We start from the raw sequence: 16,819 nt of genomic DNA on the forward strand, positions 1-16,819 counted from the left end.
AACTTCTGGTAGTCCATGAACAGCAAACCTTCTTCACAACTTCTCTTTTGTGGAAGTTGACGTTGCCTCTGAAACTGGTTCAACTTCATTCCACTAGGTGTCCTTCCTATTACGTCCCATGATTAGAATGTCATCCACTCTCACAAACTCTCTGGGAAGTCCTCGTAATAGATTTTCCATACTTTTTTGGAATATTGCTGGCGCTGCTGACATCCATATGGTAGCCTGTTGTACCTATACAGTCCCTTGTGTGTGTTGATAGTCACATACAGTATGGTTCAAAATTATTGAGAATAGCTAAAGCATTTCATATTATTAAACGAGAACAAATCAGATAAAATTGAATGTATTGTGAAAGTGAACTGACCTTTTCATGTTGTGTAGGTAACAATTTAATATTTTATCAAGTCTCCTTGAGCTTCACGGCACAGTCTAAGACGGGTAGGCATACTTCCTATCAGAGAGGTTAGTGTCTCGTGAGTTATGCTGTCCCAGTATCGGACCACTTCTCTCTTCATGTCTTCAATTTTTGTCAACCCCTTTTGATTCACACATTCCTTCATCATCCCCCAAATGTTCTCAATGGGATTTAAGTCAGGACTATATGCAGGAAATGGTAATGCAGTCACATTTTCCTCCTGAAACCACTGCTTGGCATGTTTTGCGGTGTGTTTAGGATCATTATCTTGCTGCAAAATCCAGTCATTTCCATAAAACACATGTGCACTTGGAAGGAGAAAATTATGTAATATGTTAGTGTAGCGTTGACTTGTCAGATTTCCCTCAAACACACACAGCGGGGTCGTTCCTAATAAGGATATCCCTCCCCATACGTGAAACTTTGGACTGTATTTAGGTCGTCGATACAACGGTGCTGACGCAGACTTCGTCCATATTTTCACATTATTGGGATATACCCATATTGAGCTTTCATCAGTAAAAATCACATTTTCCCAGTCAAAGTTTTCATGTGCCAAACACCACTCAACACGCCTGTCTTTATGTTCTTGTTTCATGAGAGGAGAAGGAATTCCTGTCTTTTTCTCCCATCCAAGATCAATCAAATTTCTTCTAACTGTAGATTTTGATACAACTGTTGATCCCCTTTCTATCATTTCATACCTGATGTTGGAGATGCTTGCCCTTTGCTTTTTAGACGCTAAAATTCCCAGCCGGACGTGATCTGAGAAGTCCAATTTTCTGGGTCTCCCTGCTCCTTTCTGGTGCCCAAAATCCTTTCCCTCTTTAAAATTCTTCCTAATCCTATACACAGTAGAAAGAGGAGTTCCTGTTCTCTCTGCCAATGTATTTACATCATCGATTCCTTGATTACAGAACTCAAAAATCAACCTTCTTTTATCTTCAGCAGACATTGTTGACAGTGCTGAGGAAAACGACGTCTGCTACAATTTCAGGGGAGGTAACTCTAATTGTACAATACTCAGTAGGCCAAGATGAGTTACCTCCCTTAAACCATTACTTAGTTTTAAGTATCAGTGAATCAGTTGAGGTGTTAGGATAGTTCAAAGTAAGAAGAAAAATTCTCAATAATTATGAACCAGACTATACTTCTTTGAATTTCTTGAAGCCAGTAAGATCTTTTGAGAAAACTGCACATGCTTGGAATATAAAAGCAAATTTCAGATTTTACACTGAATCATTTTCTCCTATTTTGAAAGGTCTATTTGTCTACTTGTTGCATACATTGACTCAGTACTTATATAATAATGGCTATTTAATATCATTCATCGTCCATGGTACAGAAGCTGTTCTTTTTTCACTCTGGTGAAGCAAGAGACTGATCCTCAATCTGATAACATTGTTATGGTTTCATGTTCTGTGAAACTGTCTCCATAACATCATTGACATGAATCATGTGCCACACCCAGCTTACCTACAGGACTTTCGGCAAGTCAGCTTTACTTCAAATTAATTACAACAAACCATCAAGGTAACAACCGACATCTAGCTATTCAACATGCAGGGGAGGGAAAAGCCACACTAATGTTTGCCTGCTAAAGTCATCATTGAAGCTTATGTTCTGTGTTCTATCTGTACCACTCAGGTAGTGTAGTCATGCTAGTTATCTGATAATCAGATCAGATGATATATGCTTTCAACTTTTCAATGCCAGGAATCCTTGTTTAAACATAGGTTAGAAGTATAGGTTGTTGAAAAACCTGTATTAGAAGTTTGGATTTTGTGCAAGCTCCAAGGTGGCTTGCCTGGTACTTACTCCCAACTTGGAAATGATGCTGACCAATTTCTAATGAAATCCTTGTGATGCCTGTTGAGATGCAATGAGACTTCCTTCACTGAAGGGGACGATGGGATAGCTTAGTGGCTTAAGTTGTCGTTTCTGGAGCAGAACTCTAAAACTTCTAAATATCTGTCAGTAAAACTTGGTAGATATGTGTGGCAGACCCCAGAGTGGTGAGTTTTGCTATGTACAGGTTTTTGTGATTTATCATTTTTTTGGTTTCCATGGAATTATTTCAGACTTAGTCTCAAAATGGAGGGATGGGCTTTGTTTCCGGAGCAGAACTCAGAAACCGATCAATATTTTTAGACCAAACTTGATAGATATATTAATCTCAACCTATAGTTGTGCCTTTTGCTATTTACAGAGTTTTCACTTGTTTTTTTTTTGTTGTTGTTGTTTTTCCATGGAACATTTTGGTGTTAGTCTAATGGTGGGGTGGGCTTCGTTTCCAGAACAGAACTAAAAAAACCGTTCAATATTTTTTCTTCAAAACTTGGTAGATATATCTGTCGGAACCTAAGGTGGTGCCTTTTGCTACTTAAGGGTTTTTGTGATTTATTATTTTCTGAGTTTTCAAGGAAACATTTTAGACTGTTTCGTTTCCGGAGCAGAACTCATAAACTTCTTAATATTTGTCAGTAAAACTTAGTACATATGTGTGGCAGAACCCAAAGTGGTGCCTTTTGGTATTTACAGTTTTTTTGTGATTTCTTATTTTCACGGTTCCATGAACAGGTTGTGGACTTCGTTTCTGGAGGACAACTCGAACACGATTTCATATCTTTCAAAAGATCTTGGCAGATATATGAGACAGATCTTGAAATGGTGACTTTTTCTGATTACAGATACATGTATATGGCATTTATATTTAATTCAGACACAGTCTAAAAACGCAATAAGTAACTGTCAGATAATTTGTCCTTTCAAATATGTGAGGGCCCGGGGGATATGTCATCTTCTGATGACTCTTGTTTTTTTCAGCCATCGCTAGATTTTGCAGAAAAATAGATTTAGAGTTATGATTACACTGTGCCATTTACAGTGATCAAATGTAACATATGTCATATATGGGATTATACTTTCACGGTTGCTGAGCAGGCTAGGTGGCTGACTTTTTGTGCTGGTGATAGTAGGTGCTTGAGTCTGAGGGTGCGAGTTTGAATCCTGGATGGGATTCAACCCAAAACATACTAGAACTTGTACTTCACAAGAAGAAAGTGTAGTCCCAAATACAACCTATTTTACATATTTAGAGTTATCTCCCTTTCATGGATTGGCATTCATAAAACATCATTTCCATATATCATACATGATTCAGTTTTATTTGAAATAAAGATTTGCAACAACAAAGTAGCAAATTAGCTCAGCATTCCCAGCAGGGTGCATAGAAATGTTAATTGCCCGTAAGGGGGTACACTGAAAATAATAGAAGAGTGCTCAGAAAACAGTGTTTAACATTCATGTGTGAGGTAGGATACTGTGTGTCCCCCCCACTGTTATATTACCAAAAGGTTGCTCAAAGCAGCGTAAAACTAAAATTCAATTACTCGCTCATCCTTTACTTTTGAAAATGGATGCACATTCCACACACTGACAAGTAAATCCAGAAGGTTCAGGATTGAGGCTGATGCAAAAATGGCCAAGGTAATTTGATTGTCAGCTGCTGTTCAGCACATCCTCCTGGTGTGCCTTAAGTTCCATTGCTGCAAGATTCCATCAGTATACACCTATCGACTCACTCCAACAGGATACATGAACATCTTGGCTGCTGCATGGTAGGAACAGTCAACCCTGTGTAGCCAGCACTGTAGCAGCAGTCAACTCTGGAAGCAGCACTGAAGGAGCAGTCAGTACTCTTTGACCACCACTGTACTTTCTGTAACCAGCACTGTAGTAGCTGTAAACCCTCTGTGCGCACTGGAGGAACAGTCACTGTAGGAGTAGTCAACATCTTGTAACCAGCACTGTAGGAGCTGTCAACCCTGAGACTAGCCATCACTGTAAGCTAAATGTCCCCATGACAAAAAAATACCTCAATTAGAAGGGGAAAAAAGTCCTCAATGAATAAATGTAACAACATAAGAACAAATCTTTTTGCAGCACATGACTTTATTCTCACGTAAATATACTTTTCAAAATGTGATATTATATGAGTTTTAACATTTAAAAGATTGTTTTAATAACTGCTATGCTCACTGAGATGTCAAAATGAATATGTGCCCTGTGGAAATTATGAGGAATTTTAGAAAACTTTGTGAAGAATACTTTGTGAATTGTTCATGATGTATGTTTCAGGGAGAGTTCATGAAGTAAAATTTTCACTTAATGTTCACAAAATTTTCATGAACTCTTCATGATTACTGACATTGATATTGCATTCATGAAGAGTTCATGAATTCTTTGCAAACAAATCATAGACATAGACTGATCATCAGAAATCTCAAAATTGAAGATATGCATTGAAATTTTCAGTTTAACTTAATAATGAACAAAACTGTAATTGATGATAAAAATCCAAACATGAAACATACAGCTTTATGGATTACAACTTCCTGTTTATTACATTGAACGACATTTCATTCACTCAACGTAATAAACAAGAAGTTGTAATCCATAAAGCTGTATGTTTTATTTTTGACTCACTAACTTCTAGAATGCCCATTAAACATGTGATAAAAAAACCAACTTCTTCAATATATTTTATTCATATGGACAGCTGACAGTGCCTTGGAAGATTGTCCAAGAAGTCATTTCAGTTTATTAACTCAAAATCCGTTCTTTATTTTTCTGCAAAACTTGGTAGATATATCAATCAGAAGCTAGAATGGTGCCGTTTGCTCTTTACGGGTTTTTGTGATTTCTTAGTTTCTCCATCTCCATGGAAATGATTCAGACTTTGTCTCAAAAGTGAGAGGTGTGTTTCGTTTCCCGGAGAACATCTCAAAAAGTTCATGATATCTGTCAGCAAAACTTGGTAGATATATGTGGCAGACCCCAACTTGGTGGCTCTTGCAGTTTTTGTGATTTATAATTTACTGGGTTTCTGTGGAAACGGTTCTGACTTAGTCTCAAAATGGAGGGATGGACTTGGTCTCCAGAGCACAGTTCAAAAACTTCTAAATTTTGTTACGTTTAAGAATTTACCATGACAAACAATGTAAGAAATCCCCTGTGAACCAACAAAACAGAACAAAGACAAGTTTAAAATATTCAGATACTGTCACAATTCAGTAGTCACAATATCAATTTCAAATACAATACAAGTGAGACAAAATCGATGGCAATGTGAATGTGTGAATCTGTGTCCGACAACATAACACGGCAACTAGCCTTTCCAGTCGTTTCCCGAAAGTACAAGCACTTACTGCCATCGCCAACACTGTAGAGTGCCCTCGAAACAATGTCCCCGGATGTAAACAAACAGGAAGTGTTGAAGGGCAGATAATTCCCGGACAAGTCTGCTGCCCAAATCCTAAAAATGTGGATCATCTATAATACGAAATGTGACCCATCATAATTATTATTCAAAATACTAAACTAAGTGTGACCCAATAATAATTATTACTTAATTAATAACAAAAACATACAGAAAATACACACTCTTAGCAATGTCTTTCTACAAAACATGGCGGATATGTAGGGGAGACCCTAAAGTGATGCCCTTTGCTATTTACAGATTTTTTTGATTTATCATTTTCTTAGTTTCCATGGAAACGATTCTGACTTAGTCTCAAAATGGAGGGATGGGCTTTGTTTCCAGAGCACAACTCGAAAAGTATTTACTATCTTACAACAAAACTTGGCAGATATTTGAGGCAGACCTGAAAGTGGTGCCTTTTTCTGTTTACAATGTTTTGGTATTTTTATTTTTCCTGGTTTCCGTTGAAACAACAAAATGGAGGGATAGGCTTCGTTTCCAGAGCACAATTCGAAAGCCATTTGATATCTTTCAACAGATCTTTGCAGTTATATAAGACAGATCTTGAAGTGGTGCCTTTTTCTGTTTACTAATATATGGCATTTATATTTTTCATGACTTCCATGGAAATGATTCATACTTGATCTAAGAAAACATCAAGTAACTCTCAGACGATTTGTCCTTTCAAATATGGAGGGGCTGGGGGATATGTCATATTCTGATGACTGTTTTACATTGATGACCTAGTCATGGGTGCTGGTAATAAATTATGAAGTTGCCTCTGTTTGTAAGGTTACTGTAACCAGCCAACTAACTGATGATTTTGTCTTTTTCTTTCCACAGCTGTAAGATCAGACAGAATGCGAGGAGGGAGAAACAAGTTTGGTCCAATGTACAAGCGAGACAGAGCCTTAAAGCAGCAAGCTCTTCGCCAGCAGCAGCAGATTGTGTCCCATTGCCAGATGAGACTCGCCAATGGTATGGCAGCCATGCCTGGGTCCCCAGAAGACATCAAGCCAGATCCAGCTCTCTTAAACATCTCTTACAGAATAGATTCACCCCCTGGAAGTATGGGTGGTCAGACCAGCATAACATGTCCATCTCCTCCTGTTGGTAACCATAACAATAATAGCAACAGTAACAACAGTAACAGTAACAGCAACAGCAACGGTAACAGCAACAGTAACAGTATCCCAAACAACACTGCCCAACATACCTCGAGTCCACTGTCTTTAACCTCACATCATCGTGCTCTGTCACCTCTAAACTCTTATCCTATGTCATCCTCCTACCCCTCAGTGATGGATGCCCTGCGCACCTACCACCCATCAACACCTCAGGTGTCCACAGCTATCATGCCTCCTCAGCTTGTGGCAGACCTAAAGTCAAGTATGGCTGAGGAAGCAGAGGTCAAACATAAGCTATTATCATTTCTGCAGACAGAATTTGGGCAGCTGGATGTAGCAGGACACCCCGAGCATTTCCTACAACTGATGTGTAAGATGACTGACCAGCTGCTCTTCCTTATGGTGGAGTGGGCACGCAGCTGCTTCTTTTTCAAGGAACTCAAGGCAAGTTGCATGTCAATACCTTCTTATGGTTCAGCATTCATTATTTTCAAGGTCACCACAACACTTTAGCCACTTTTCAGATTCTTGTGTCTCATGCACTATTGCACTCAAGTGACATCCTACATTGCAGGATTATGCAGACACCAGCCAGTTTTAGCGACCTTGACCGTACTTTCAAGGTCACCATGATTCAGATTCTTGTTAAAACAATATCTCAAGAACTATTGTACCAACTATCTTCAAGTTTGGTGACAGCCTATATCAGGGGATTAAGTACACACCAGTCAGTTTTGGTGACCTTGACTTTATTTTCAATATGACCACAGCACTTTGTCCACTTTCTGAACTTACGTTAATACAATATTCCTGAAAACATTGCTACCAGTGTCCTCAATTTTGTTGACATCCTACATTGGGTGATTATCCAAACACCAGTCATTTCACACATCTTGTGTGTGAGCAAAAAGTAAAGAGTAATGTGGTAAATATTTCACCCTTCTTTAGTGTGCATTGCCATGTTTGTGGCAAACACTTGTTAAGTATGTTTAAATATGTAATAATTGTTCACAATGCTTGTTGACTTACCAGATGCTGAGTCATGAGACTGATATGTGTGCAGCTTAATGCTAAATGAGAAGGTTTCAACATGCTTGTTTTGGTCCCCCGCTGCAGCGCTATGTATTCAGCAGCATCCGTATGTACACATGGATGTCCCATTTCTTGTTAACCCGGTATCTCATGAACTGCTGTACCCAATGTCTTCAAATTTGGTGACAGCCTACATTGGGGGAATGTGTAGACACCAGTCAATTTTGTTGACCTTGACCTTATTTTCTCGGTCACCATGATGCTTTGACCACTCTTCAAACTCTTGTTCATGCAATATCTCATGAACTCTTGACCCAGTGTCTTCAAATTTAGTGATAGCCTACACTGGTTGATTACACAGACACCAGTTGATTTGGGTGATGTTGTCCTTATTTTCAAGGTCACAATGACTCTTTGACCACTCTTCAAATTCTTGTTAATGCGATATCTCATGAACTGTTGTACCCACTGTCATCAAATGTGGCAACAGCCTACATTGGGGGATTGTGCCGACACCAATCAGTTTTGTTCACCTTGACCTTATCTTCATGGTCACCACAACTCTTTGATCACTCTTCGAACTCTTGTTAACGCAATACCTTGGGGGATTACACAGACACCAGTTGATTTTTATGACCTTGATCTTATTTTTGAGGTCACCACAACTCTTTGACCACTTTTCAAACTCTTCTTCATGTGATATCTCATGAACTGTTGTACCCAATGTCTTCAAATTTGGTGACAGTCTAATTTGGGTGTTTGTGCAGACACCAATCAATTTCGGTGACCTTGATTTTATTTTCAATATGACCACAACACTTTACGAACTTATGTTAATGCAACCAGTATCCTCAATTTTGTCAACAGCCAGTGGCGGATTATACAGATACCAGTCATTAGACCTTATCCTTAACCCTAAACCTAAACCTAAACCTAAACCCGTGAAATATACTTCTAAGGAACAGAATACGTTGACTGAACAAGCACGAAAATGGCTGGCATGTCAAGTGTAATGCATTCTTACCTCTTCGAAAAAAAATATATGAATAAACTCCATTTGATTGTAATGGTGCAGATTGCTGAATGACAAAGATACATATGTGTATTCGTTTACATTCCTAATTCATTTGATCCAAATAGTTGCGTGTGAAACCAAAATATAGAATAAATTTTCAATATTTAAATTGACCAAGACTGTGAATAATAAATATGGCAAAATATGACCACTGTAAGGCATTCTTGCTAAATTTTAAAATAAACAAAATATATAAATACACAAAATATAACACCTCAGCACCTCTTAATGCAAAGAAATATGAGCATAGTAGTCAAAAAAGAAAAAATATTTGAAACTGGTGTCTGTGAAAAATTGAACATCAACTAAGGAACTGCTACTGGAAACTGGCAACAATATTGAGTTTCTGCAATGACATGTCTGGTAGTGACGAAATGTTAGTGAGAGGAGCTTATGCGCACTCGCTCAGAGCTTGACGACCTTGTTGCTATGCCAGCATCACAGGGCATTGTTTCAAGAACATGCAAAATCACCTGCAATTGTGTAAAACAGTATTATGACGTGTCTTTAAACTTTGTGATGCAGTATTCTAAAGGAAGGATGGTAATTGTACTGATTACAGTAAATTGTTATTACAGGTCACGTTACCAACAAACGATATTGACTTCACCTGATGAAGGAGTAAGAATATACTTTGAAACTTTGTGTCCATCAAAATAAATAAGCTGACATCCATAAATACAGGTTATCACATTCTGTTTTGGGATGGTTAGTATCCTGCATTAGGAATAAACATTGTATTTAGCCAACCTTGGTGAGCGTTGTTCACTCCTGAATTAACTACCCTGTAGATGGTGTTCTTGGTTTATGGTGCTACCAGTGATGCTAATATTTAGCTACATGACTCCCCTCCAGCTTTATCTGAACTCAGTCCTGAACCGACTATCCTGTAGATGGTGTTGTTGGTTGATAGTGCTACAAGTGATGCCAATATTTAGTTACATGACTCACCTCCAGCTTCATCTGAACTGACCCGTGAAGGTCCCGGGGTAGAATAGGCCTTCAGCAACCCATGCTTGCCATAAAAGGCGACCCAGCTTGTCGTAAGAGGTGACTAACGGGACTGGGTGGTCAGACTCGCTGACTTGGTTGACACATGTCATCGGTTCCCAGTTGCGCAGATCGCTGCTCATGTTGATCACTGGATTGTCTGGTCCAGACTCGATTATTTACAGACCGCCACCACATAGCTGTTATATTGCTGAGTGCAGCGTAAAACTAAACTCACTCACTCACTTCATCTGAACTTAGTCCTGAACCGACTACCCTGTAGATGATGTAGTTGGTTGATAGTGCTACCAGTAATGCCAATATTTAGCTACATGACTCACCTCCAGCTTCATCTCAACTCAGTCCTGAACTGACTACCCTGTAGATGATGTTGTTGGTTGATAGTGCTACCAATGATGCCAATATTTAGCTACATGACTCACCTCCAGCTGCATCTGAACCTCGTAGTTGCTGTTGGTGACCTACTTCACATATTTGAGAGTGCTTGATGGGCACAGAGGATTCTGCTGGGCAAGAGGTTGCATGAGGAACTGTAACCAGCAAAACCATGCCTGCCTTCTTCAAATAATGCTTCAAGATAGTTACCATCTGACCAGTGCTCACCTCTTCCTACTGTACCTATGGGTGTAACCGCAGTCTCTGGATGATATTCCACATGTAGCCAGCTGTGGTATATAATGTCCAGCCACTGGTTTAATCTCTGGTTTAAGAATGAATGTAGATAAGACTAAAGCAGTAAGGATAAGCTCAATGGCAGGTTACTAAGTAGCATGATGTTATGTTAGGATCTTAAGCTTGTTTGGCACAGTGGGGATTTTTTATACTAGGAATAAGGCTTAATCCTAACATGAATTACCTTTGGGTAATTAATACTAGAAATTATTAATAGAACTCAACGGAATTGGAGCAAAAGAAATTTGACATTAATAGTGAAAGTAACAGTTGTTAAAACTTAAGCACTTTCATCACTGGTGCATATATTCACTTCACTCCCAAATCCTCCAAAGCAATTCATTGATAAATAATACGATATATTTTTCAATAAGTTCATCTTGAATGATAAGCGGGATAAGATAAAGCGAACAACACTTATTACAAAATACTAAGAAGGAGGACTCAGAATGGTTAATTTAGAGGCATTCTTAAACTCATTAAAACTGTCAGTGTTAGATAAACATCTTCAAAATAAATATACTAGCCCTAGTACCTTTCCATTCAAGGATATATTTCTGCTTGGAGCCAATACTGAAAATTATGTTAATATAATGAATCCCTAATTGGAAAGATGTGTTGGCGGCATGGGGAATATTTTATAGAACTGATTTTACAAATATTGATCAAATCTTATCTGAACCCATTTGGTTCAACCATCTATTCGAAAATGGTAATTTTGTTATCAGACCTTGGTATCTTAAAGGTATTCACTCTATAAGAGACTTGTAATGATCAAGGTATTTTGTCATTTAATGAACTTCAGAAAAATTACAAAATCAAAGGCACAGTTCTTGATTATTATCAGGTTCTTTCAAATATACCAAGAAAATAGAAATAAATAATCTATTGACTGTTCATAATCATTATCTTAGCACGTCACTGATAGGTTTACTTTCCGCTCCAAAGAGATCCAGATATTTCTATGATAAACTCTTTGACACTGTAATTCCATGGGAATATATTTTAAAAAAATATAGAAGATGCACCAGAGATACTAAACTGATTGACTTTCAACTTAAAGTTATTCATAATATTATATATACACAAAATGGACTACTGAAAAAGAAATTAGTTGATGATGAACTTTGCTGATTTTGTAACTTAATGTCTGAAAATTTGATACATATTTATTGTGAATGTGTGAAAACATTCTGGCAGAAACTGAAAGAATATATCCACAATAACACAACAGAATTCCATTAATAAAAAAAAAATTAAGCCCAGTATTTTACAAATTACATAGCTGTAGCACAGGGCTGGAGACCATGTGCTCAGTCAGAATTGCAAAATATTCAGTAGCTGGTAAACATTTAGATAAATGAATGAAACATTACCAAAACATTTTCCATTGGACGGGTGACGTCAACCTAATATGTGTTGACATCACGCATGTAGCACAAATAATAAAAGTTGTTGTGGGTTCATTGTCATGAGCGTGGCGGTTCTTGAAAATTCCCTAACTTAATATAACTATGACAGCAGAGTTAAATTGGGCGACTACGGAGTAGACACCATCAGCAGCAGCATAAAGTATTGGCAAACGAAGTTGCAGCAGCAGCAGCAAAATGATAGCTGCAGATATACTTCTTCGTGGTTTACGTGTGTCACGCCTCGATTGGTCACATGACATGCCAGTAAGTAACTTAGAAAGCAAGAAGTAGTGATCAGTGCAATCCTGCCACAAATTTAACTTACAAAAGGATGATAGTGCAAAGATGTATGTTTTGGCTGTACTGCTGGAGTAATGGTTAGCTGACAGATATGAAATGAAATGCACAACCTGGTCAATAGGGGCCGGCTAAAGTGGGGAGAGTTCACGTCTGCAAGCTCATGTTGTATGTCGACCACATGTTTGCCGAAGGGGACTTGTGTAGCAATCGATCGACCTCCCAATCTAGAAGCCCCAGATCCCTTCCAGGAGGGGTGTCAGGTCTGCTGCTGGTGCACATTTGCGGAACTGATCCCACTGAAATCTCAACAGAGAGTCAGCTATATCATTGTCATGGGAACTGATATACGAGGGTTGGCTGAAAAGTTCTAAGCCTCACTGTGAAAAAAAGTTACAAAGTCCACGTTTGTAATTTATTTTTCTACATAGTCCCCTTCCAAGTTCACACACTTTTGCCAGCGATGCTGCAAGGCCCGAATCCCGGTCAGGAAGAAATCTTCTTCAGCTACCCTAAAAAAATCAGTCACAGCGGAAATGACGTCATCATTACTTGCAAAATGGCGACCGGCGAGTTCCTTTTTCATTTTGGGGAACAGGTGGAAGTCAGAGGGAGCCAAATCAGGTGAATAAGGAGGATGGTCAATGAGTTCAAAGCCACAATCGCGGATTGTTGACATGGCCACCACCGATTTGTGAACAGGCGCATTGTCTTGGTGGAAGAGGACACCTTTAGCGATCATCCCTCGTCGTTTGGCTTTGATTGCTTCTCGCAACTGGTTCAGTAGATCAGCATAGTATCTGCCGTTGATAGTTTGACCTTTTTCAAGATAATCAATGAGCAGAATACCCCTGGAATCCCAAAAGACTGATGCCATCACCTTTCCAGCTGAAGGAACAGACTTGGCTATCTTCGGAGCTGGTGAATCAGGATGCTTCCACTGTTTTGACTGTAGTTTTGTGTCTGGTTGAAAGTGATGTATCCAGGTCTCATCCATGGTTACAAATCGTGCCACAAAATCATCGGGATCTGCTTCAAAATGACGCAAATTGTCAAGGGACGTGTGGAACCTGACACATTTCTGTTCTGCTGTCAAGAGCTTTGGCACCCATCTTGCAGAAACTTTCGTCATTCCTACTTCGTTGGTGATAATATGCTCAACCCTCTCATGAGAGATGCCCACTACACTAGCAATATGTCGAGTAGTCAATCGTCGATCATCCGTCAACATATCGAGCACTCGCGTGATGTTTTCTGGAGTGGTTGCTGTTGAAGGCCTTCCTGAGCGTGGGTCATCATCAAGGCTTTGTCTGCCACACTTAAATTTTGCAGCCCACTTCTTTACTGTGGAAAATGAAGGAGCATCATCCCCTAGAGTGGAGACCATGTCAGCATGTATCTGTGTTGGGGACATCCCTTTCTTTTGCAAGTAGTTGATGACTGCCCTGTATTCAGTTTTGTCCATTTGTGATGATTTCAGAGGGTAGGTTTACCAAAAGAGCTGTAGTTGAGATAAAACTATTAGTACGTTTGTAGTTCTTGTGTCTATGATTCACTAAAAGATTTTCCTCATTGGTGGCAAACACCTGTCTCTACCTGGTGGGGAAAAACCACTCAGGCTGAGAACTTTTCAGCCAACCCTCGTACAGTCGAACCGCGTTTACTCGGACCCCACACATCCGGAACCGCTGCCTTTCGGACGATTTTCATGTGAAATGAAACTTACATACATTAATTGTACTCGATTAACTGGAGCCTGCACTTCCTGACCCGGACGGCGAATTTTCATTCCCATAGGTTCCCATTGAAAATTGATCCAGGTATCCAGACGGAGAGATCTGTGCAACGTGCATGTTTTATGTGTCATGTCAGTACCTTTTACCACATGACTATGTGATTTAATTCTTAATATATCAGAAGGCATTTGATGTGAATGGATTAATTAGCCATCAAAACACTAGGAGCGCATTTCACTCGGGTTGTTCATTAGGATTTGGTGGGTGTGAGAACATCTCATCAGTAACGAAAACACAAAAGTAGGATTAGGGTAAACTACACTGTAATTATACTGCGTATAAAACTTATAAATCGACCCCTACTATCTGTCATGATGCAAGGTAAAAATAGCCTGCCACATGATCTAAGTCATGTGATCCCATCTGGAAGTTTACTTTCTGCAGACAGCATAAGTTTGATGTGATGTCATATGTTTTTAGGGCATTTAAAGAATATGCATTTGGCAAAATAGAGACGTTTTGTATCGATTTACGTTTTTCATCCACACGCTACATGATTACATCCGAAACAACCTGACAAATGGTAACCTGCGTTCCGCCTTCCATGTATTATTGGTGTGCTTATATGTTAATGATGATTCACTGTTATTACTTTTGACTGTTGATTTGATATCCCCCCGGCATGTAATGCGGGGGGATATAGTCAGTGCAACGATTGTCCGTCCGTCCGTCAGTAATCATTTTGTTTCCGTAGAAACCGCTCAATATTTTTAGACCAAACTTGATAGATATAATGATCTCAACCTATAGTTTTACTTTTACTCTTTACACAGTTTGGGCATTTTTAATTTTTTTTTGCTTTTCCATGGAACGTTTTGGTGTTAGTCTAATGGTGGGATGGGCTTCGTTTCCGGAGAACTCAAAAACGGTTCAATATTTATCTGCAAAACTTGGTAGATAAGTGTGGCAGACCCCAAAGTGGTGCCTTTTGTTATTTACAGGTTTTTGTGATTTATTGTTTTCTCAGTTTCCATGGAAATGCTTCGGACTGAGTCTCAAAATGGAGGAATGGGCTTCGTTTCTGGAGCAGAGCTTATAAACCATTCAATATTCTTCTGCAAAACTGAGGTAGATATATCAGTCGGAACCTTAAGTGGTGCCTTTTGCTACGTACAGGTTTTTGTGATTTATTGTTTTATCGGTTTCCATGGAAACGTTTCTGAAATGTTTTTCAAAAGTGAGAGGTGTGTTCCGTTTCAGGAGCAGAACTCAAAAACTTCTTAATATCTGTCAGTAAAACTTGGTAGATGTGTGTGGCAGACCCCAAAATGGTGCTTTTTGCTATTTACAGGTTTTTATGATGCATTATTTTCTCTTTTCCATGAACACGTTGCTGACTTCGTTTTTGGAGCACAACTCGAAAACCATTTAATATCTTTCTAAAGATATAGGCAGATACACGAGACACATCTTGAAATGGTTACTTTTTCTGATTACAGATATATTGCATTTATATTTTTCATGAATTCAGACTTGGTCTAAAAACACAATAAGTAACTGTTGGATGATTTGTCCTTTCAAATATGTAGGGGCCGGGGGGATATGTCATCTTCTGATGACACTTGTTGATATACGTACATGAAAATTTTTGCTTTCACGTATTTTTCAAGTTTTGCTTGTTTGATTCAGTTAGCCGGACGTCTCGTCCCGGATGATTTTCGAGTGAAACCAAAACATGTGGATAAACAGGGTTCAACTGTATACAGCTTTGAATGTGATTTTATACTGCAAGCAATACAGAACTAAGCAATGTACAAGTAACATAGTACAAGGGACACAGCAAGACTGTTTATTGATGATATGAGCGACCGCTTGATTGTCGCAACTAAACAGCATTCGTTTGTTGGACGACGACTCAACCCAAATTTAGACATTTTGTCTACATTGCTGTCTACATTGATGTACAGGGATGGTAATTTGTACTAGTGACAGCTGACTTTCTGACGGACGCATGGGCACAAAAAACAGCCCTGGACGCTGTGACCAGCGTCTCCACAGTTTCTGCGCTTGAGGGGGTATTTACAGAATTGATGCTGACAGTTTCCCTGGTTGAAATCATTACATATGTAGAATGGTAAATCACGAGGAATGTTCTTTGACAGACTTACCCCAATATTGGTGATCTGTTGGGGTGTCAGCATCTGCTGCAACCAGAGCTCACCGTCCGTTCCATCTGACGAGTGGGATCCCTTGCCATTCTGTGTCAGAACTGTTGATCATTTACCCTCCAACCATCTCCACATAAGCGCCAGGCAGCATTGCGTATGAACTGACAGTGTAGGACAACAGTCCCTGTAACACACTAAGTGAAAAATGTTTTGACATGTAAATCGACGTAAAGATATGGAATGCCGATGTCCATGCACCAAGTGTGATTGGCTTACCCTGCGATTGATGGCATGAGATGAGAGAGACACTACCGTCTCTATCAGCAATTAGTTCCATCTTCACTTGGTTCTCGATACCCAAATTCACATTAGGAAGGTTGAAAGATCGACGTACTCACCATTGTAGATTTTTTCATGGGTGGCCCGGATTCACGTGAGCGCCGATTTCCTGAGAGTCATACATTAATGGCGTAGGGGCAGGTTAGGTGACTGAAATGTCAGGGGAAGGGAAAGGAAGAGAGACAACTTGGTTCTGTACGTTAACTTTATCTGAAAGCAATTTCAGAATTGCTTCTAGCTGACCAGAAATACTAGGAGTTGTGTTTGGC

At 39.2% G+C, this 16,819-nt stretch overlaps 1 protein-coding gene across 2 annotated transcripts in view; it reads left to right on the forward strand.

Annotated features, from left to right (window-relative positions):
- The window catches only part of LOC137273712 (nuclear receptor subfamily 5 group A member 2-like), a 225,745-nt gene that overhangs the window by 165,082 nt on the left and 43,844 nt on the right, over window positions 1-16,819 (forward strand). For both annotated transcript variants that reach the window (XM_067806514.1, XM_067806515.1), the window contains exon 4: window positions 6,525-7,252. In XM_067806514.1, the coding sequence (XP_067662615.1) occupies window positions 6,525-7,252 (728 nt within the window). The remainder of the gene's footprint in view (window positions 1-6,524; window positions 7,253-16,819) is intronic.

Source organism: Haliotis asinina, chromosome 2 (genome assembly GCF_037392515.1).
Source record: "Haliotis asinina isolate JCU_RB_2024 chromosome 2, JCU_Hal_asi_v2, whole genome shotgun sequence".
Lineage (NCBI taxonomy): Eukaryota > Metazoa > Mollusca > Gastropoda > Lepetellida > Haliotidae > Haliotis > Haliotis asinina.